The sequence below is a fragment of the Patagioenas fasciata genome, chromosome 1 (assembly GCF_037038585.1).
Source record: "Patagioenas fasciata isolate bPatFas1 chromosome 1, bPatFas1.hap1, whole genome shotgun sequence".
Classification (NCBI taxonomy): Eukaryota; Metazoa; Chordata; class Aves; order Columbiformes; family Columbidae; genus Patagioenas; species Patagioenas fasciata.
The window spans coordinates 142,808,656-142,833,099 of record NC_092520.1 but is presented as its reverse complement, the minus strand read 5'-3'; the positions used below and the strand labels follow the sequence as shown (position 1 = coordinate 142,833,099).

At 41.5% G+C, this 24,444-nt stretch overlaps 1 protein-coding gene across 2 annotated transcripts in view; it reads left to right on the top strand.

Moving 5' to 3' along the window:
- Positions 1–18,746: 18,746 nt before the first annotated feature.
- Positions 18,747–24,444, top strand: part of KIAA0930 (KIAA0930 ortholog) — a 96,806-nt gene continuing 91,108 nt past the window's right edge. For both annotated transcript variants that reach the window (XM_065844209.2, XM_065844199.2), the window contains exon 1: positions 18,747–19,194. In XM_065844209.2, the coding sequence (XP_065700281.1) occupies positions 19,050–19,194 (145 nt within the window). In that variant the 5' untranslated portion in view covers positions 18,747–19,049. The remainder of the gene's footprint in view (positions 19,195–24,444) is intronic.

The window sequence follows — 24,444 nt, the reverse complement described above, 5'->3', positions numbered from 1 at the left end:
CGAGACGCGTTGAAGGTCTGTGAAGGTCTTTACCGGTCACAAGGCAGCAAGGAGATGAAGCGCTGTTCTGGTGTTCAATGGCTTGGGTCTGGATCCCATCTCTCAGTTACAGAGGAAAGAAGATGGCCACGTAGGGTCAGAACTATAAGGAAGGATTTCTCCTGTCATTAATGAGCCTAGACTGTGAAAATAAATAAATGCCACGGGACAAGGATACATACTGGGCTGCTGGATCCTCATACAGACCAGAAGGAATCTGGGCAGCTCCTTAGCCAGGTCCATTTCGGCAATCTCAAACTGCTCCGCAGCTTAGAAGCCCCGTTCTGCTGTGACCTGTGAATGAGTGACCAGTGGAACAGGCTGCAGCAGGAGATGCGGCTGTCCTTCACCATCCTGCAGCACTTCAAAACCCAGATTCTGCAAGATCATTTGGGGGAAATGTAAAGCAAGGGACTGGCTGAGAAAAATTACCTCACCCAGTTTTCAAAAGCAGTGTGTTTGTGTGTATATGTGTGCACTCTTCAGTAGATTTTTATGGATATATTTGCTGAGTTTCACAATGTTGCAGGCAGACCATTGTAGTATAGTATTACAGTATAGGGAGTCCTATTAGGAATGACATAGATCATAAAACCACAAAGAGAAAAAGGTGATTACAGTAGGAAATAATACCCTATTTCAGAAATGAAGCTCACATGCGATCTATCCTTTCAGTTTTGGCTTGCATAAGCCTCTTCAAAAATCAGCTGTGAAATTTCACTCCACCTTCATTAACAAGCAAAACTCAAGCACACTGCAAGCTATTAAAAGCAGGTAGTCTATCTGAGACAGTAAATATAATAAATCTTTAATTTTACTAACACATGGCCACTTGTAGACTGGCACAGCTCCATTGGTATGTAGTCAATACATCCCAGCTGAGAAGCCAACCGTAATATCCTATCCCAAGGACAGTCATAATACAGTCACTATGAATTTATAGAATATTTTGTTTATTTTTCCTGTCATTTTTGATCTATTTTTTTAATCAAAGAGAAAGCCCTCCTTTTATGTGTTTTTGTATGAAAAAAAGTGCGTGTGATGGATATATACGGTGGGTTTGCATTTGATTAGTTTATTATGGTCACATTCTCAAAGTTTATCTACAGCAGGAGAATGTACTTGAATTGCAAAAATATCAGAAATGTTCAGATTGCAAAGTCAGTCTTTCAATGTATCTTATTTTCATTTTAATTTGGGCTCTAAGTTAATTCATAGAAGATGGATTATGACCAGTAAATTGAATGATTACTGATACCTTACTGCATCTTCAGTAATCATTGTCTGGCCTTCTGTCATACTATGATGACCTCTAACTCATTCTACCATGGAATAATCAATAATCTTACAGAAGTTCTTACAGTTTTCATCATAACTGTGTCTTATTATTTCAAATGCAGTAGCTGTATTTTCATACAATTTTTTAATGTGACAGTGATAAATACTCGTTTAACGTTGGAAGTTTAATGCACAGAAAGAATCACATTAAAAAAACCCAAATTACACTCATCTGGAGTACTCCATATGAGAAAGCAAGAACTGTATATTTTCTCACCTCTTTTGCATTTTGTGTCATTTGTTTCAGGCGCAAAAAGTATGGACTTCAGTTTCAACTGATCTGATCTTCAGGAGACCATATTTATTATACTAGATGCATTCTTAGCTTCTGCAATATCTGAAGCACATATATTGTAGACTATTTAGTTCTTTACACAATCCTAAATCAAACCAAGAGCACCTCCAGTTTGGGGGTCAAGTGTAAGAAATAGATGCATAAAGTGACAAAGGCTGCTTTCAGGTCACACACACTGTGTTAACATAGGCATTGCAGAACTTCTGAGCACTGGAGTTGTGCTACTTTTTTTTTCCTCCTGCCTTTTTTTATGCCACCCCCAACATTTTAAAAGCGTTGACCAAACGCATCAGTATAACTCTGTAATTTTTATACACACAAGTCATCCTCAGGTTTAGAACATCTCAATACACTCCGCAGTGCTCTGCCACTTCACCTGGAAGGAGGATCACCGCTGTGGTTGGTGGCCACCCCTCCCATGGACCTGTAGTTATCAGGATGTTACTGCCCTTTGACAATACATTCAACAGCGTTTGGGGGCAGACAGGGGCTGAAAGGAACCAAACCCACATGGAAGACAATATTCCCTTGCAATCACAGGCAGCCCTTCTGCTCAGGTTCATTCAGCAATCCTGGCATTCCTCATTTTGTTCTGCCAATTGCCCAACGCCAGCAGAAAAATATTCCTTGTGATTTGCTAACAGGCAAAGATAATGACAATCACTACATCTGTGTGATTTCTGTACCTTCCAGTCCATTTTGGTAGTCAGGTAGAACTCCGGTCAGCCTAAGGCTTGTCGCTGCTCGCACTGCAGCCCGCTTTCCAAGGCTTAGGAAAATTTGTGTAGCCTTTAAATAGAAGTATCGTCCTACCTTTATGGTTATTACCGAAACTGAATGGGTAAGTGTTTGAGAGTCATTTACTACTAACAAAATGAATATATAACCAGGAAACCAAGCAGAAGTAGGAGACAAACCCCAAGCTGGATAACAACAAAGAATGAGTGTTCACATACATGTGAGTGTATGTTTAAAATATTTTTGTATCTTTCCATTGATTTTTCCTAAAAATCTGTCATTCTACAAGTTACACTATAGATTTAAAGCAGTCATTTCAAAGCCATTCCATTAAATAATTATCTTTTTTTTTTTTCCTGCTGTCTAGCTAAGATACTGACTGTTGTAACGCTAAAACCAATGTCAGTAAAAGGAAGGTAGAGGAATAGATATGGCTTCTTGCCACTGAACAGTTTTAATAGCTCTAAAATGAAAAGGTCTGGCTTTTTTGTTAAGGTCCATTGTGTCACACAAACAGAAAAGGGAGGGAAGGAAGGAGGGAAGGAAGGAGGGAAGGAGAGAAAGGGGAAAGGAGAGAAAGTGGAAAAGAGAGAAAGGGGGAAAGAGAGAAAGAGGGAAAGAGAGAAAGGGGGAAGAGAGAAAGGTAGAAAGAGAGAAAGGGGGAAAGAGAGAGAAAAGGAGAGACACACACAAAAACAAAGCCCAGCATGACTAATCTTCTGCCTTAATTGTGTCAGGCTAGTAATAGCTGAGCTGCTGCAGAGCTGTGCAATGTACCTCCTTTACAGCCATGCTTAGAGTGCAGTATGCGTGTCATTAGGCGATGACATACTGCTCTGGGCTGCTTATCATACTGGTGATATCAGAGCAGGAAGAAGCGCTTCCTGCACTGCCCACAGGCTAAGCTCATAATATCCTGTTAAGACATGATACAAATGCTGAGCCATCACTGGAAGGCAGCCACGGACTGAAGCTGGATACAGATGACAGTGGAAGAGCTAATGGTCCAACTTCAATGCCAGGAGAACACATTAACTTCCATTTTCTTTGACTGATACAGAGTTGGAAAAAATGAAAGTTATCCCTTTAAACTGCACTTACCCAGAGAATAAGTTTGGTCAAGTCCTGATCTCAATTCTTTGTGATCTTGCCATGTTGTAAGTTCTGATTTTATAGGTAGCTGATACGAGAAAACACTCAGAGCCATTGTCCCCTTTAGCAAACTAAATGCAGCCCAAGTCTGAACAGTTCTCAGCTGGACAGCTCTGGTTACATTTTTTCGGTGAAACACATGGCTGAGCAGCTTCCAATATAACATAAAGTTTGGGTGAACTTGCCTAGGCACAGTTCCCTGCTAATGCCATCAAGTCTGAACTAGCTTATTTCAAGCTACTTGTGGTATTTCTACACATTATACATTGTAGACATATGGAATTACTTGATCTATAATTATAAGCCAGATTCAGCACCGTTCTTGTATAGTTACTTAACCAGTACAGAATAAATAATGCAGCCATTTTGATTTGTTGCTATTTTCTGTCAACCTTCCATAACGAAAAAAACATGCACAGAGATGATAAGTTATGTCTTTGTTTCTTTCCCTTGTTTGAAAGCCACAAAGCATCATGCATTTGTCTCTCCACATACAGGAAGTTACCGCTTCCAAAATAGTTAGCCAAAATTCAGAGTTGCAGGTTTGTTTCCATTTGAATCAAATATTGATGTCATAAGGAACGTGGATTTTTTTGAGGAATTTTGTTTATTCACAAAATTTTATCTAGACATCTGTGAAAGGAAACAAAACTTAACCATTTCTTTGATCATGAAGAATATCAAATGTACTTCTCCATGTTTTGTCATGCTCTTATCAGTACCTTCCTAGCCTGTTTTGCATACACTCTGCTATAAAGTATCTTAACACTATACAATCCACACACCATTTCTCCAGCAGACCTTCCACTGTGTGCAACTGTCTACCATGGGGAAGGAAATATATTTTCTTTTTTCTTCTTAGTATACCTATTTATTTTGATTAGTTTTGCTATAAAATTTGCATCAGATTCACCTAATAGCAGCTATTAGCATCTTTCTAATTTATTTAATTATGGTAATGAAATACATGAGTGTATTATAGCATAGAGACTATGGGAAAACATATTTACCGTACCATTTCATTGAAGAACAGAAACACAATTACTTGATATTTTTGCACACAGGATATTTACTTTTCTGCAGAAAGGTTCTTACGTCTATGAATCAGTATAAGTCTCAGTAAACATTTCAAAATTGAACCAGATTTTCAAAAAATACTGTAGATCAGAGTTTTACCTGACCAACACCAGCAACTCCTTACATTTTTCAGAGTTCAGCAACCACAACTAACATTTAAATTTATAATGAGTTTTTTGAAATAAATCACTGCCAGATGTATGGAACATTTTTGAAAACCCCACTTAGCTGTGTGCATTGAGTTACTGTGAACACCCTGGTTGAACCATGGTTTAAGCTGTGTGCTATGCGATGGTTGTAGCAGTGTGAACTTCATGTACAAATCACAACCTGTCAGAAACTTGATTTCCTCTCAAGTTTAGGATGTTGATTGTCCTACCTAATTCTTACTTCTTCTACACCACATATTTCCACAAAAACATGCTGAACAGGCACAGAAATCCATAGCCTGGATTGGCTAGGAAAAGAAGTAACATTTTTAATAGACAATAAAAATGTAGGGTGAGGATATAGCCCTGACAACTGGCATGAAATTGTCCATACAATTTATGTTGTTAGTACAATCATTTGTACACTTTCACCCCAGACCAACAGCGGTCTCTCGGACATCATGAGCAAGTTAACGCAGCTCAGAGACCACTCCTAGTAGGGAAATTTGGAAGTACCCATATTTGAATGGTAAGAGTATGTAGCTTTGAGTGCAGACTGTCAAAAAGTTGACCCTGGCCTGTGTTATTTACTAGTGCAGACATAGCCAGTAAGCCCCAGAATCCATAAGTCTTTATATGCAAAAAAAATTAAGGGGACGACTCTGAATTGTCATAGCCTCAGTTCAAAATTTTGGATATCTCTCTTGGCTGTTGAACCATCTTGACCCATCAAGTTTCCTTTTTTTTTCCTTACTTAAGTAGCTTTTGGCAACCTTCTTCAATCCTACTTAAAATCAGAAAACAAAACAAGAAAACAAGCAAAACTTCAGAACTTCACAAAGCATTCAGTTGAATATGGAGAAATATTTCACTATATGTTTCTTTTTCTTGGTACATACCAAGAACTGAAGTTAGAAGCACAGGAGGATTTTTGCTCACTTTCAGCAGTCACATTGTGGTATTGCATATATTCTCTGGCCCTTTTCATGAGAAAACCATGAAAGCAATATCCTTGAACACCACTAAATTCACAGATGTTTGAATGCTAATCACATGGTTGCACATTAGAGGCTTTATTCAGACTACCACCATTACTAACAAGGGACTTTAGGTTGGATCTCCAAAGGACACAAAAGGAGCCATATAACTTTTCTCTGGTCGGAACCCAGGTGAACTCTGTTTCATGCTGTTTTTTTCCTATATGAGGGAAAAATGACTGCTCTTCAGTGAGTTTTTTGCCAGTTTCCTCTAATTACTGTTATTCTATTGACAGATTCAAGTCACTCAGCTTTTCTGATTTCATATTTGTGCAGTCAACAAGCTCTCCTGCTCTTAGCCTCTTTCTATCCCTTAACCTTTTAGGATTTGCAACAGGTCCAATTAGTCATCTAAAACACTGCAATGTCTGTTAGTAGGTTGATGTCTAGCATCATTCTACTTAGGCTCAGTTGATTATAGCAATGTCCATTTGTCAAGGTAAGTGCCAAGGACCATTTCTTTTATCTACATAATTTCATGTGCTCAGGAGCCTCATGGAATTCTTTGTTGTTTCATCTCACCTTTAAAGCAGTCCTATGACTGGCTTGATTTCTTACATTTAGTAGATACTATAGCTTAAAGATGCTGTGACTTCATGGACTCTTAGGACAATTTAATTCTGGTTATGATACTGTTTACTGAACATAAACACACTAGAATTATTAGTACTTTCTTTGCTCTCAAATATTATAATATGCACTAGGTAGTGAGCCAACGTAGGAAATTTGAATAGCCATGCATCATTAATTGCTCCTGAGCACCTAAGACATTCCAATAAAATTAACATCACATGTGCTGTGCTCATTTCTTCTGTTTCTAAAGTCTTCCTCATTACAGGAGTGGATATTAATGAATGATAAATAACCCCAAGGTCTTCCACCTCAGAAAAGCACTTCTCTGTCAACTGTTTTGGAAACAAGTGAAAACTTCATTAATGTGATCTATTCATGACTCTAGAAATGGGATGAGACATCTGGATGCAGTTGCCTAATATCATTAGCATCACTTGTCATTTTGACCAGATCATAAAAACCTAATATAAGACAAAGTTATTTTTTATACAGTTTTGACAGTGCAGTACCAAATCACGTTTTTACTGGCAATGGAAGGAGCCAAGTCCTACTCCACTGCTGGGCTGAGAAGCTAGATTATTTTCTGTCAATAGATTTGTCCTTCCAGACCAAGATACCGATATATCAGAAGTAAGGGAAAGCTTGTATTGAAGTTCCCCTGTATATATCATTCACCGTTTAAATAGGGAGCTTCCTCCTTTTTAGCATTACTATTCTGACACTGCCTAAAGGATCCACCACACTAAATGTATCAGCACTTACTGTCTAGAGAAGTTTGACACAGAGGAGGTTGGACAGGGAACAGGCACACTGGTCTCATCTGACTCATTCAGGACTGGCCAACGTGCCCGTGACACAGCCAGGAGCAGAATCCAGATTTTCCACATTCCCAGCTTGTGAAGGGATTTCTGCTCTTTGCCACAGATGGATTGCAGAGCCTCCTTGCCTTGCCGTAATGCAAAGTGACGATCATAAAACATGCAGCAGAACAGCATACACTGTGGGGCACCCAGTAATACCTTTAAGGACTAGAAAATTATCTTGCTGCATAGTGCCAGCATCAGGTATGTTTCTGTGAAAGGTGGAGTTTCTGCAGATTTAACAAGGAACAAACTGTGAATTCATCTACCCTGAATGTTTGTTTTTCAGCCCATACTAGAGACACAAGGCTACTTGCAGGTTCTAGTCTAGACACTTTTGAATGCATTAGAAGCATTTCCATAGTGTCCCTGCTACTGTTTTGCATTTTGATGTGCTCTTCATCTGTCTCTGTTTATTTTATCTTGTTTTATGGTGGGATCATACAGTCTTTAAGGAAGAGTGTGTATTTCTGTTGTGTTTGTGGAATACTTAGCACAAAAAGGATCAGGGAATAATAATTACCACTATTATGGCAAAAATATCATTTTTCCATTATAGCCAGGAAATTTCCTGGTGTTACTCACAAAACCATCTTTTTATTGTTCTTTTTCTTTTCATTCACCATCTCATTTTCCTTGCATGGTTATCCATTTTAGTTGCTTGTAAGAGAGCTCAGGTTCTCCCTTGCCTAATTTTTTTCAGGCATTATCTCAGCCTGAGAGAGAGGACACTCTGTGAGGTGAAGACATATATTTTCGAGTGCTCCTTAATCCCTGGTGCACATTCAGGACGTGGAGCTATCACCATGGCAGAAAAATGTTGTATGGCTCTCTGATAGAAAGTTGTTCTGTTGATTCTCTCTCTTCCTGAGGAAAAAGGAGAGTAAAGAAATAAGGGAGTTTCTGTGAAATATCAGCAGTCCCAACAGTCCAGTGCAGCTATATATATTTTTAACCAAAATATCTTTTTAACAGAAAAGGAATAGATTTAATTTGAAAACAAAACCTTCTATGGAATTGGTAACAAATATTTCAGTTAGCCCACACTGTCATTGCACCCCCTCAGTACTGGATCATTTGAGCAGCAGACCCACACTCCTCTAGACTCGTGTGAGCTCCAAAACAAAGCATCCTACTTTCAGGCTGATGTATTTTGGTTTCAAAACCAAAACAAAACAAAAACCAACCAATGAAAAAAAAAACCAAACATTGACTATAGCAACCTGCTGTCACTATCCAACCAGCAATATTAGATTGTTACATATACCTACCACTTGCAATAATAGCTTTTATAATGCAAGACGATGACATTTGTTGCAATGACATCAGACTCTCGTGCTCCTGAGGGCTAAGGGAACATTGCATCAAAACTCCTTTATATTAGCACATGATCTTCATGATTGAAAACCTCTCTGGGGTGACACAGTGGTGAATGACTACCAAACATATCTCTTGTCAGGGTGCTGAGACAGCTGGCTGCTCTGCAAGAGGATTGCCATGAGCTGCTGGGGATCCTCATGGGGCTGGCAGGGCAGGGTCCTCACCAGCTAGAGCCTGTCCCACCACCCCCAGCCAGGGAACAGGGCAGATTTGGGGGGCAGAGGGGGACAAATCCAGATCATCAGGCAAGTTTATGGCAACAGACTGGAAAATCAAGACCATAAATCTGGGTCAGTGTCCAAATCAGCAGGGTATATTGCCAGGCCTCAGCTTGAAAGCAGCTCCCAAAAGTAGTGTGAGGAGTCCTCACTGAGGCTTCTCAGCAGACATTTTCAGAGCTAACCTCTGCTGAGGCTCCTTATCTTTACTTCAAAGCTACCAGCTACATCAACTCTGGGCTGGCCTTGATCCCCTAAAGCCCCAAGGCTCTCACAGGTCTCCCAAGCAGCTTTTCAATTTTTATGCTTTGTCAGCTCTCTGCTTCTTTTCAAGGCTCTGCTTAGCCATATTTTGTTCCTTTGTGCACTGTTAAGTCTGTTTACATTTTTATTATACCTCTTTAACATTTGAGGTTGTGGTACATGGCACTTGAATTCAACTACAGCAAGTTCCCCAAGCTGAAGGTGCAATCCGCTGGTGTTTTCCTGATTGTGTACATTTCAATTAAGTGTCTTGGGAGGTATGTTCAGTAGCTGTTACTGCTCACTAGTTTGAACTTCCCCTATTGAGCTTATTTGTACCTTGAATTCTTTCTGAGCTCTTCTACAGCTTCAGAGGCTGGCGTATAAAACAGGACAGAGAGCGCTCTCTGCCCTCTAGATAAACTGGCACAACTGATATCCAGACAGCTGAACTCCCTTATCCTCCAGGACACGTTGTCACCACCACAAGTCATTGTCCTGTGCGAGACCCCAAACTACAGATGGGAGTCGTTTCCCCAGACTAAAGCTGCACTGGTGACTCTTACAGTACAGAAGAGTTGTGTGGCATGGTGCAGGGCCAGTATCATGTTTGTCTGGTTTGCTAGTAAAGATGTGGAAAAACATTTCAAGAGTGAGCAGACTGAGCTGTAAACAGGTTTCCTTTCTCTCATGGGTTGCAGAATTCATCTAGCTTTGACAAAAATGTTGGAGAATGGAAAAAAGAAAAAAAAAAGAGGGAATGAGGCTTGCACCCAACTATATGGAAGACAAGATTTTTGCTGTTGAAGTGTCAAGTGACATTCAAGTTATAGCAAAGACCTGAGACTTTGGGATGCTTTTATAATGCCAATTTATTTATCTTGATCACTGCCATAATCTGATTTTTTTTTAAAGACTTCTAACATCTAATTTCTAGAACTTTAAGCGTAAGAAATTACTAATCTCTTCAGAACAGGGGCTATCTCTTCCTTTGTGCATGCATAATAATTAGACCCAGCATAACTTAGAGCCTCTAGATGTTGCATGGGAGACTGGAGCATTCAAAAGCATGGCATTTTTCCTTTAGTTTAATTTTTAAATATTGCCCTTATTCTTTTCATACTGCCCAACAAATGAATATGATCTTTCTAAGTGGAATTGTCCCTTTCTACCTATTGCAAATACACTGTGTTTACATCTCTGAGCATACGGGCTTTACAATGGGAGCCCTGACCCAAGCTTATCTGCAAAGGTGCAAGCAAGCCACTATAATAAAGACTGACATCAAACCAGCTCATTAAGAGAAACTCTGGCAGTTATCAGTTACACTGTTGAATGAAAGCATTTGTCAGATGTAATATACAGCCAGGCACCCATGAACAGACAATGAAGCACTAGCTAATTACCTACCAAGTCTTTCCATTTACTTGATAAGAGTTTGGCAAATAGATACAGCATGTGAAATCACGATTCTGCAGGGACTTAATGCTCGCACTTAGAGACATTAGCTCTTCCTGACAGGAAATTGCTTTTCTCCCTTAATGTTTCCACAAGGAGCTAGTAAGACGCAGGAAATACTTCTGTGCATTTGGCATCTGATGTTCATAAAACAGCAGTCCCCCTAAGCAGCTAGGAATTGTTGGTGCACACAGTAAATTTTTTAGACTCAAAGCAGCCACAGCAGCACCCCTTGGCACTCCTGACATGCAACACTTACTAGATAAAGGATTTTCCAGGAGAGAAGCTGACAGCAACAATGGGGGTGGATTGAAAAAAAACAAAAAAATTGTGTGAAAGACATTTGCAATACACTTTCCTTTTGGCCATAGGAATAAAATTCATCTTTCAGGAGTGAAAAGTTTCTGCTTGAATGCATGACATCAAGTAATCACACATAATGCTCTACAAGTAATTAGAACTGTGAAATTCAAATTTATGATCTTCAGCTTACTTATGTTCAATACGCTAAGAGAAGCTTTTTTTTTCTTTTTCTTTTTCTCTAGTGGAAAGAGGCATCTCACTTCCTGAAGCTCCTTAACTGTCTGTTATTCCATTATAGTGCATCAGAAAAAGAAAGTTGGAGGAGTTAGAAGCATGTGGCTTATCAAAAGAAGGAGCAATATTACCTAAGAGTAAAAGGAAATGCCAGGGTAAAAGTAGTAAAATGGAGACCTTAAGGATGAGTGATTTCAGTAATGACTGGACAGCAGCACGGGGAGTGAGATGAAGAAGAGGAATAAATGAAAAGATGTTATCTTGATATTTGAAGACGTTTTTTCTATAGGTTCCTCTGGAACAGCAGTAGGTAAAAAAAGAAAAGTGACAGAGATAAAAACCAGCCATTAATTTCATTACTCATGACTCAAACTTTCATGATTTAGGATAGCATATGAAGATGTTGAAAAGCAGACATTTTAATAGATCCTGAAAACATTAGTTCCACTCCAGCTCCACTGAGAAGTCTGGCTGCATATGCAGCATACACTTAAACTGTATCATAAAGTCTGAGCTTAGCGTTGCCCTCAACTGTAAATGCCAGTGATAGGAAATACTAGGAACTTGGCTTAGATCTGTTCATATCAATAAGCTGGGAAAAGTTAACAGGTTTTGGCTGTTTGCTTCTGCTAAGTTCAGAATTATTTTTTAAAAATATTTGCTTTCTCTGAACAGCCTGCTTCTGCTGAGAATTTCAAAATGCCAGCAACTGTTAATTAAGTATTCTGCCACACACTTACATGGGTGTGGAACCCAGAGCTCAAAAAAAGGTGGGTAGCACTAAGCACTCCTGTCATTATAATTTGTGCAGACACCTGGTATGTCAGTGACAAAGGGACAAAGTGCCAGACTCTTCATATTTTTTGCCTCCCAGTCACTGTTCTAGCTCTTCCATAAAGCTTACGTCCTTTGTTGTCACTAATTACACCTATGTAAATAACAAATGTCTGTGCTGAAATACACCTACTACTTTTCAGATTCATTTCACTATATGCAGGTGGTCTTCATAAAGGCTGACTTAAAGTTAACTCTAGCTTTCTTTCATAGCCATTATTAGAATTTCAGATTTTTTTCCCCATCAAAATAAGTTACCTTTCTGCCTCAGAATAAGCCAATAAAACAGATAAGCAGTTTGTGTCACCGAGGCCAACGTAAAGCTTCTTGCACTTTCACACTTCATGGATTTAGTGCCAAGCACTGAGCCAAAATTAGTCTAAAGTAATCCAGACTAATCCGATAGTTTAAGTGAGATACCAGTTTCTGTGTCCATGTAAAAAATATTATACCAGCTAGATTTTTGGCTAGTCAGGAATTTAAGAACCAGTGCATGGTATTGTTCAAGACACATTTGTCAAAAGTACAGGTCCGGGTGGCTAGGTGCTGGTCTTCTGGCAAAACACATTCTTGGTTATAGACTTTCCCTGACCTCAGAAGTCACTGTCCTTCCCTCTGCTGCAGTTCACCTCTCATTCTGTTAAGTTTTGCGTTCAGTATGGATTAGCTTTTTGCAAATACGTACTCTGCTTGGATTAGTAAGGCCCAAGGCTTCTTGAAATGTCCAGGCCTTACCAGGATTCAAGTCTTATTTGTATATTTTCTTCTTTCTGCTAGAATTTAACTTTCTCCTTAAGGCAGGCTGAAGCCTGTTCTTTGTGGTTACAAACAGACCTTGCAAGAGCCTTCAGCCTCACCCAAGCTGGACAGCAAACATGCAACATCCCAGCAGCAGCCAGACTGGTACAGCTGGTGTTAAACAAGGTCAGTTCACAACCCTGACTCATCTTGCTTAACCACTGCAAACTCACCAACCAGTTCCCTTCAACCAGGCTTGTTGTCTCACAGGATACAGGTAATACTTAAGCACGCTTTTACACATTCAGAGTTCAGAAAACCTGTGTCCGTAATAGGTGGCAAAGATTTACCTGTTGCTGCCTACGCACTCAAAACCTGCAACATACATATAGCCTAAAGAGGACAGGCACATGAAGACAGATAACGTAAACACTTCAAAGAACTTAGCAATATATTAGCATCAATTAACACTCCACTGAAAAGCAATGCCAAGTGTGTCACTGCTTTGGACAGACTTCGCAGCAGATACCTGGCCCGTGCAAGCAACACGCTACCTCTGCTGTCTGAGGCAACTTCCCAGTCACTTCAGTTTTCTCAGCAAAATCCTGTACCCTGAATGCAAAGCCATACCCAGACTGGCAAGGTGTCCCCTTGCAAGGGGCTTGCCTTTACCAAGGGACTGCCCTGTTTCATCCTAGGCAAGAGCTTAGCTATGTAACTAAAAAAAAAAAAAAAAAAAAGAATTCCTACCTGGACTTCAAATTTGCTGAGCTGATGGAGGGCTTGGGGTGGGTTCTGAAGTGGTGGGTTGTTTCTGGATACAATACAAGTACAGTTCAAGGAAAACAATGAAACATTGATTCTGTGCAAGAGTCTTATGAAACTCACAAGCCTGTTATTACAAAGGCTGAAGTTCACATCTCCATCCTATTAAGATAATTGCACTTTCAAGAGTAGCACAGGAGCAATCTAAGATGAAAGGCTCAGGTGCAGAAGACTCAGTAGTTTTGCAAGCAGAAAAGAAGGATCAGGCTGAACTGAAAGCTATTCACACAAGTTCAGATATGTTTTGCTCATACAGTGCAAGACTGAGCACCTCTGGCTTGCATTCAGCATACCCTGTGGCAATTAACTGATAAAAGTAGTGACAGGTATGACAAGAGTAGTACAAAGAAAGGGGGAGGGACAAAAGAAAGCTAAACAGGTAGAACACCTCTAACTCCAGAAATACATGACCTTAAGTACTCTGCTGTGCATTCTGGGGAGTAACTACAAAGGATAATTTTAGCTGGAAAAATCTTGTAACATTGTATAGATAAAATTTTCAGAAGATTTAATCATAAGTTTAATCTCTGGAGCAAAATTTGTCCGGTGCTGAACACTGGAAAGCTCCAGAAGTAACTTTGAATTATATTTCAAGCTGACCAATTTAATACCATTTAAAATGGGAGACGCAAACCTGCTGTGTCTTAAGTCAAAATGCCTTGATGCAGTTAGAGAAACAATTACATAAAAATGGTAGAATATTTTTTGCATATAAATTCACTGGATGGCCCACTGACCCATGAGCATGCATTCAGCAGAAAGCAACAGACTGTTGAAGATGGAGATGCCCCTATTTATGATTAGGACTTTTAAGCAAATTGCTTAACCTCTTCAGCACAGAACTGCATTTCACGCCCTGTATCTTTAAAATGGGTGCAACGTTCATTTGCCCAATGTAACTATTATAAATCAGAAGTCCTTATTATCAGTAAAGAAAAACATTAAAAAAATGAGGGTACTTTGCATACTTAAAATGTGTTGAACTGGACTTTCCAAGCTTCAGAATTACAAAGTCTATTCTTGCAAAAATTTATGCACCTACAGAGCTTGAAACATGTAAGTAATGCTGATCTCTTTGACAGGCTATAAGTAGTTACACAAGTTTTGACAGGGTCACTACCATAAGGCGTATATAGCATACAACTCATCCACTAGAAGTACATTCAAATCTATTAAATAAGCCTATATCTGCTAACTTGCAAGCTCGTTTTCATTGTTAGATATTCAAACACCATCCAGTCTTATTAACATGCACTAAAGACTATCTCTGTTAGCTGCTACTAAAGTAAGTGGTGAGAAAAATAAAACCTTACTTAAATAACTTGTTTGACTTCTGTGTAAGTGTAACATAGGTTGACTATTATTGACTAATTCAAAGACATACTTCACAACATTAAGTCAGCTGGTTATTTACCATATACTTGAGGGTTTTTTATTGTTTTAGGCTTCTGTTGTATAGAACACACATCTTAAGTTAAAGAGAAGTATTCAACCTATCCTCTGACCCATAGCCTATCCATTTTATTGATCAATATACATATTTTACATCAGGACACAAAGTGCATTACTATATAAGAAAGCACAGGGATCTATTGTCAGGGCCCTGAGCTGGCTGGAAGCTCCCTGGGGGCCAGGGAACTGGGTGGGGAGGAGGGTCTGAGGTTAGCAGGGCCCTTTGGGGGCCACAGCTCAGCCCTACAGAACCTAAGCAAGGGAACAGGGTAAATCAGAGCTTTGGTCAAAAGGTACCTCCTCAGTGATGAGGCAGATCCACAGCTGAGCTGAGAAGTCAGCCTGCAGGTCAGGGTCCAGAGGAACATCATCCATAGCCGAACACAGCTGTAGCAGCACCAAAAACAAACATTCTCTCACCATAATTCAGGTAGAACCTGAGAGCTGAGCTTAAATAGTGTCTCCAGATTGTGGTGGGGTGTGGAAGCCCCAGATAAGGCTGGTCAGGACCACTAAGGCCTATTAGAGCCCTCGGGGCCCTAATACCCATTAACCCCTCCGCAAGATAAAATATTTATTATTTTGTGTGTAATTGAGTTCAGTGAGAGCATGCACGGTATGATAGGGATCCCGATACCCATTACAGTGATAACATGGTGCTAAGTGTTGGTGAAGAAGACATTTATGAGCAATATGTAAAGATAGAATATAACCCCCCTTCTCCATGAAGAGTTTGGCTAGACAGAGGCGTTTTTGTTTTAAAATGTACCATGGGATCTTTAAAACTAAAATCAATTAGCATTTCAGATTTCTAACTGATCCCAAGGGTACTTAATCAATAACCCTTTAAAGAAAACAGACTTTATCCCTCTGTGTTCTGATCAAGACCTGTGATATACTAGGAGGTACGCATGGCTAGGGAGGCCTATGAGGAGAAAAACAACCAAGGATTTTGTCCATGGCTTGCTTTGGTAGAAGTCAGAGAAAGTTGAAGGTAGAGTTTGGAACTGAGGGCAGGAATACCATTTTGTTGTACAAAAGGCCTGGATGGGGCAGCACAAGGTTAGCTTAGTTGCTTTTTTTAAGCAAGGTCGCTGGAACTTTAGGGTGAGTGTTCAGGGCTCAGCGGAGGGGCTGAACTGCTGGAGGCTCTGGAGAAACTGCTGCAGGGTTGCCTACTGGCTGGTGACACAAGAAATGTCAAGTATTTCCATGTACCCATAACATGGCAGTGGTGGGGGAATCAACCAGTAATCTAGTAGGGAAAAATACCTGATCCTTAGCTAGTACAGTATGATGTGAGGTAAAGGAGACTGCCAGCTCCTCGGGCAGTGTAAAGATTCCTTCCTCCTATCTTAAGTGCCATATCTTGTCATTGTCAGGAACAACTTGCAGGCTAACAGGACAGTCTTCTGCTGCTGTTTCCCTTTGTAAACCCATGGGATAAATAACTCTAAAGCATGCATTACAGGGCCAGTGTATGACTGCAAACCTTCGTTCTCTCAGAGAACTATCAGATTTAAGAATGGAAGAGGTGCTCGAGTCCTATGATTGTGTGTCCATGCTTTCCATTTCTTTGTAAAAAATATATATATTTTACTGGTAAAATAGTGCATCGACTTCAAATTTATCTCATATTTCTGGTTCATAGTAGAGGCCTTTTGTACTCCTATCTATAGCCCTGTAAAGGGAGAGCAGTGCATGATTGTAAATAGTATTCAGCAGGTGTCTGTTAGTTTATTGTGTCAGAAGTTGACATGAAACTGAAATTGGAAACATGGCATAAATGTATGCTATTTTGGAGAATGATCATGCAGCATTTGAAAAGTTTTCTTATTAAACTATAGCAAAAAGCCCAGGTCTCAAATGATGTCAACTCAAGTTGCAAGTCCTCTGTCCCCTTCTCTACTTCCCACCACATCCTTCAAGGCCCGCTAACTTTCAAATAGGACTTCAGAGAGAAGAAAAGGCTCCATAAGCCTTACAATATTTTTAGGAACTGAGGATAGCATAAAGGAATATTATAAACAAAAAAATGTTGAGCAAATTGTTTGCAGAAGAAATGGGCATGCAGTTGTATTGCTCTTCATCTGTGGCTTAGAAAATCCTTAATTTATGAGCTGAGGAAGATCTGGCCGTTGTTGGTATCTGCTGGAGACAAGCAGCAGTGGGGTTTGGAGTCCAATCTCTGCACCACAAGCTGGCTTATTTCCCCCATCACCCATTCCTATTTTATATTACGTCTCACTAGTAAGACGTGCTAATGCTAAGGGAGAGGTGACCTGGCTCTTGGAAGATGTTCTGGGGAATTCCTTACATTGGGTTTTGTCCCCATAGTGCTGTATCCATATGGCCAGCAGGAAACAGGTGAGGAAGAAGGCAGATTTGATGTAAGGATGCAAAACAGTCAGTGAGGCGGACAGTAGAACTCTGCCTGTGGTAGCAGGAGTCTGGAGGCAAGTCTGTGGGACACAGTGGGAGGGAAGGGTGTAGAAGAAAGTGACTAGAAAGCCTGATTGGAAATAAAAGATCTCTGAACACGAGAGACACAGGACTCTGTGGGATGCCTTAGATGACAGTCAAGCGTGTGGCTCTGCTTTCCTTGCAGAGCCTGCCTGAAGGTGGATTTCTTCATCTTTCCGCTTGGTCTCATGGGGCCATCTCAGACGACCTGAAATACAGTTTTGCATTTTTGGCTTGGACGAACTTGGTTCTTTCTACAGGAAAAGATATTTTTCACCAATGTTTGCTGACGTTCTCAGAAGACCAGCCCCTTGACCTGCTTTTCCTGATGAAGTTTAACAAGGGCAAGTGTAGGGTCCTGCACCTGGGGAGGAATAAACCCAGTCACCAGTACAGGTTAGGGGCAGATCTGCTGGAAAGCAGCACTGCAGAGAAGGACTTGGGAGTTCTGGTGGACAACAGGTTGACCATAAGTCAACAATGAGCCCTTGTGGTCAACAAGGCCAATGGTATCCTGGGAAGCATTGAGAAAAGTGTGACCAGCACGTCGAGGAATGTTATGCTCCACCTCCACTCTGCCCTGGTGAGGCCACATCTAGGGTACTGCATCCTGTTCTGGGCTCATTAAGAAGGATAAGAAATGACAGTGGCGGGCTATGAAGATGATTAGGGGTCTAAAGCACCTTTCTTGTGTAGAGAGACTGAGAGAGCTGGGTCTGCTCAGCCTGGAGAAGGCTGAGAGGGCATCTCATAAATGTTTATAAGTATCTCAAGGGTGGGTGTCAAGAGGATGGGACCAGACTCCTTTCAGTGCTGCTCAACAATAGGATGAGGGGCAATGGGCACAGACTGAAGCATAAGAGGTTCCATCTGAATATGAGGAGAAACTTCTTTACAGTGAGGGTGCCAGAGCACTGGAACAGGCTGCCCAGACAGGTTGTGGAGTCTCCTTCTCTGGAAACATTCAAAACCCACCTGGACACAATCCTATGCAACCTGCTCTGGGTGAACCTGCTTTAGCAGGTGGGTTTGACTAGATGGTCTCCAGAGGTCCCTTCCAACCCCAGCCATTCTGTGATTCCTCACTCTGTTTGTAGATTCCAGATGAAGTTTTTTCCTTTCTAATCCGTACAGCCGAAGGCGTGCTTGTGCAGCAAGGAGTCAGATCTCCAGCACGTTTGCGTCGCGTAAATACTTTAGGTTTGTAGCCGGTTATTACCAGGAAAACTCCGCTCGGGTCAACGTCGCGTCAGACACGGGAAAGTGGGCGGTCCCGCCGGCTCCTGGCCCCGCCCCCTCCACGCCCAAGGGCGGGGCCAGGAGCTGGCGGGACCGCCCACTTTCCCGTGGCCGCTGTAGCAGGAAGCTGCGGAGCGCGGCTGGTCAGCGCCTGTGGGAACGATCGTTGGGTCCTGGGGGCTGTTGGTGACGCCCGGGAAACTTTCTGAGGGGGAACCGCCCCTTCGCCCGTAGCCTGAGGAAGCGGGGCCGGAAGGGTTTTTCGTCGTTTGCCACCGGGCGGCTCCCGGCTCCGCCCGCCGCTGCCGGGAGAAGCCGTGCGGGGCGGTGGGGGCGGCAGCGCCGGGTGCCGCGGCCGCCTCCGCGGGGCGGCCTGACATGAGATCATCGCCGGCAGCGGCAGCATGGCCTCTGCCAGGAGCGGCGGCCGCGCCGGGCCGAGGGACGAGGAGGCCAACGGCGAGCCGGACCGCTCCCTGCAGCAGATGCTGCGGGCGATAGCGGAGGAGCGGAGCCGCGCCGGCCTCCGACAGGAGATCAGCGGCCTCGGTGAGTCGGCGGCCGGGGCCTCCCTGCGGTGCTGGGCGGGGGAGGGCGGGAGCGGCGCCCCGGGGCCGGGCGGGCCCCGGCGGGAGCGGGGACCCCCTGCCCCTCCACGGTCGCGGGCTGGGTCAGTCTCCTGGTTCGGCGTGTGCAGCCGGTGGCGGTGGCTGGGAAACCTGTTGTGTGCTGCCGGGCGGTGCTGCTGTCACAGGAATGGGCCCTTCTCCCTTCCCAAGTCCCGAGAGCCGGAGAGAGCAGCTGTCTGCTCCATTGTCTGAAATGCCCTTGGAGAAAAATGATCAGAAAGCACCACGCACATAGCCTCTTTTATTTTTTATGTTACCGTATGAACTATGCATTATGTGTTTTCAAATGCAAACAACACATTTTTCGTTACTCTTGCCAGTGTGTGTGATCGTATAGCTCTCAGATGATCTCTGTGGATGCTTTTTTTCCCTCTTCTGAGTCAAACACCTCCCTTCTCTGAGTAAATGACTTCACACCGCATGCCATGGTCTAGTAAGCATATAACGTTGTGGCTTTTGGTGGTCGGTCGATTTTTTTCTTTTTTTTTTTTTTTAAATCGTGGAGGTTTTCTTAAGCTTTATAGTGAGCTTGTTTATTTAGATCTTGATCAATGCAAATTTTACATGACACGTCTTTCTTTAGCTTTTCACAAAGCCTACGCATTGTGAAATAAAAGTTTGAAGTTGAAATTCTATTGACTTTAGGCGACAGAGTGGTACAACAGCTCCCTTAACCAAAATCCTTCACATCAGGAAACTCTTCTGGCTAAGCTAATAAATAGAAATGGCTCATTTTTCCATGCAACAATAGAGACCATAGACAGAGGTTTCGATGTGAGGAATGGTTTCTACCTTATTCACAACTTTCTGTATGTCCTGGACTGGATGTGTGCTCCAAGGAGATGATTTCACAGAAATCGTTGCAGGGTCAGGGCTTTAAATTATAAACTGCGGTGTGCAACACGTTCTTGTTTCTTCCACCTGGCCTTTATTAATGGCTGATCCTCCCTCAGCTCATTTATAAGGTCCCAGAAGTCTGAATTTCTGAGTCTTCTTTAAAACCTCAGAATGAGTTTTTATTTGAGTTTTACTGGCTTTGTGATGTGGATTGGCATGGGAAATCTCTCTGGTTCTCCATCTGAACTTTGTGCATCAGTTTGTCAGTGCTTACTGTGGTCTCCACAGGGAGGAACAGGCTCTCCCTTCTTTATTTTTGCCTTGCATGTAATGAAAGCTTGTGCAAATAAAGAGAAATGATGAGTCTTTCTTGTTTCTTTATGCTTTTTTCTAATGGATTTGGATCTCCAGGTTTTACTGTAGTGTAAAAATGTTAAAGGGCCAAAGAAAGTGTTGTGGCAAAGAAACTGTGAACAAACAAAACAGAAAAAATACCACAAAATCTAAATGCCTGTGAGATTGTATTCATTGAAAAGCCGTCATGATTTCATGTTTGGCTATATCATGTTTGAATGAAAATAAAACCTCCCAGGAAAAGAAATATCACCATTGCTTTCTTTTACTGAAATTGGAAGAGGAAATACTTTGTTGGCTGGTAACAATGTAGAAATGCTTTGTTTTCACTTGTATTTGAAGACATAAACAGAATAGCTCATCATGAAAAGTCCTGCGATGTAACTTTGGGATGATCACAGAATTAATGAGACAGCATTGCACCTCTCTTCTACTGGATGAAGGCTTGAAAAGAAAACCTCAGGAGAACTGCCTGGGTCGTTGAACTGAGGGGCTGATCCTGACTGTGGACGTTTGCCTGTCTCTGTCTGTACCTGTATGGAGATAGGTTATATGTCACCACAGCAGTGCCTCAGATGTTCAGTTTTTCTATCCAGGGAACAGAGCTGAACTTTAAGCTGAAAACGCTGCAGTTTGCCAAGCTGCTATGCCTCTCCCACCAGTGAGGTGTCCTGCAGGTAGACAAGTGCCGTGGAGCTTCTTGCCCTGGGCAGCGATGGGTGCGATGGGCCTTCAGCCCTGGTGGTTATGGGACAGTGTGACAATTTTAATGCATGGAGAATCTGCTCTGTGGTGGCTATTTCTGAGCACAGTTGCTGAATATCAGTTTCTGCTGGCATTCCCCTTGCTAGTCCCCAAGCACTGCAGATTCCCAAAGTGGGACCCCTCTCAGGATTAGAGGTTGCAGACTCTGGTTGCCACAGGGACATTTAAATTGTCACAGCTTCTGACCAGCTTTTAAAAATCTATACATATTATTACATAAAGTTTGGGAGGAACATATTGAAAAGCTTCCTTAAGGCCTAAGAGACCGATAATCTCTCTGTGCTATAAATCTCCAGTTCTGTATATTGAAAGATTTTTCCAAGATTTTCATTTCATTGTGTGCTGCACAATACCTGATATATAACATTGTCACTCCCAGTGAATGAGAGCTCTTTTTCTCTATTCTGTGATTTATTACGAGGGAAGTAAGTTGTTTAAATACTTCTCTTAGGAAAAATGGGGTGCTTTTGGAGTGGTGCTCCATAGAAATGGTAGATGAACAGAAGGCTATCAGGTGTAATCCTTTGCCTTAAATTTGTGCATGTCTTGACCGCACTAGCAAATGCTGTTGCAGGGCATGCAACATAGCCTGGGCTATTCCAGAGTATATTGGGCACCCACAGCACAGCAGATGTAAAGGCTTTTCATTGAGTTCAGTGCTCATGAAAGTAGCCACAGTCCCATATGGGTTCAGGTGGGTAACACACAGGATTTGTCTACTTTTTGTGCCTGGGTGCACAAAAGAAGTCCAATGACCCAGCTTATGGTATATCACCTGTTGGGCTGTGAGATGAACATACAGCTGGTTTTATGTTAGTGGTGTTTTTTTTTGTAATGGCTAAATCATTTTCAGCTGTGTCAGTAGGTTAAACCTGTTGTGAGGTTTTTCTGAGCTCTCTTGAAACCAGCTGGCAAATCCTTTGACCACACTAAATTCTGGGTTTTCCCTCAGTGCTGTTAGCCCCTCAACAATAAAATGGGACTCACTCGGTCATCATTTGGACAACCTCTCTCTTTTTGTGTGTTTCATTTAAGTGAGCACATACTGTCCAGCCTAAGGACGAAATTGCTGGTTTTGCTGACACTGGGTTTTGCGGAGGTAAATTGCTTTATTTTGGGAATATCACATAAGCATTTGGATAAGTATTGGCTGAAAATGTAAATCCCCTTCCATGGGATTTCTCATATTGTCCTGTTTGTGTAATTTAGAAAATATAGCAAATCTGACATCATGCTTCAAAATAATGACTCATGCATGACTCCGTACCAAGGAAGGATGATGCTTCTTTGAGAAGTCTTGGCTGGATGTTAGTGTCATCCAGTTGTGCACATTATTACACTAGTATTGTGTGCAAACTCACTCTGAAATGCTGTTTGTTTGAACATTTCTCTGGCAAAAATCATTCTCCTGGGGGAATCACAGACTTGCTGGATGTCTCCTCAACTGGGCTGTGTGTAGTGTTCTGAAAGTACCTTTTTGGCCAAAGCCCTGAACTGGGATGATTAATGTTCGGTTGTGCTTGAAACTACTGTGTAATGGTGTCAGATGCTTAATTTCCTTGTGTTCTTTTGTTCTCCAGTGACAAATGGCCCTGCCTTTAGTGCAGCAAAGTGTGCTTGGGTGGAAGTGTGACTTCGTGCATACTGGAACTTAAAACGAGTAAGAAAAAATAAATAGGTAGATCTGAACAATGTCTTGAACTGTGGCTGATTGGTAATGAAGATACGTAGCCGGGCAAAAGGTGGAGAAGTCGTAGGGATCCTGAGAAGCTGGTGGATGCAGGAGATCAGGAATAAACAGGCAGTTGAAAACTGTTGCCAACAGGCACTCAAGGTCTGTAATGGTGGTGGTCACAGGTGCCGGTGGAGAGGCCAGACCCTGCGGAGGGCCCAGTAGTCTTGTCAAGTAATGAAGTGTTTCTTCTGTTTGGTTTCCTGGTGGTAGAAGAGATGCTCTCATATTTGACCAACTGTGGATGAGAGGAGGATGGAGGAGGGTGTACTTGGCATAGGAACGTTCATCCTCTAAGTCTGAGGATCGCTTGGGCTTGTTTGCACAGCACTGCACCTCAGGGCTTGTCATGTGAGTACAGACAGGGATGATTCATGTGCCAAATTATCTTGATGAATAAATCCTGGAAATAAATAGGTCTCTAGCTTTCCTGAGAGAATGAAAGGTGAGGTGGCATACAGTAAGTGCTCATGCATGTGAGTGTTGTGGAAATGTGATGGAAACAAGGACCCAAATGGGAAAACATCAGTAGAAGGATGAAGAATGATGAAAGAAATTTTTTGAAAGCCAAAGGGGTTACAATGAAGAATTGAAAAGAAGAATAAATAACTTGGATTTGAAAATACTAGATTCAGGCTTTAACTCAATCACAGTGTAATAACTTTTAATTAAATTATAGTATTAAATAACAATATATTTGCTTCAGAAACTTTGAAAAAAGTGTAGCCACTGAGTAGGTGGAAGTGTCTGCTGAGAATTTGCTGCAGCATGGAACTGGTTTGACAGGAGAAGCTTTCATGCAGAAACAAAACATATTCTTCATTTGTGGTTCCTCCTGGAATTACTTCAGTGAGTTGTCTAGTCAAAGGTGAGAAACTACAAAAGCTGGGAAGCTTTGTTTTCTTTTGATCTATGAACGACAAGAAGGTATGAAAATCACATCTGTCCTAACAAAAACAGCTAACAACCAGATTCAGTAACTGTATGGGTAATGTCCTCTGTAATAAATTAGTTTAATAAATATGTTGATAAATTTACTTTCTTTTCATTCAACACATTTAGCAGGATTTGAGTTTAAAATACAGTTTTTACAACTTGTACTTGAGTATCTGTAAAAGTTCTTTTGTCCTATCTATAAAACATTTTGCAACTAATGAATATGAAATGTTCATTAAAAAAAAAAAAGAATAGTCAAATACTGAAGGGAAATAATACTAATGTAAGTAACTTATGAATAGTAAAATAAAAAATATTCTTAGAGTATCTTCCTAATCAGTGTAATAAAACCCAAATAACAACAAAAAAACCAACCAACCCCCCAAAAAAAACCCAAAACAAACAAAAAAACAACTGACACCCACCAAAAATGGTAGCACAGTGTTCCACCCAGGAAAAATCTGTATTTCTTTCCACAAAAAGTTCTAGGAAGTAAAAATGCAAAGCAAGATCAGAACAGATTATTTAAATCAGAGTTAAAGTAGG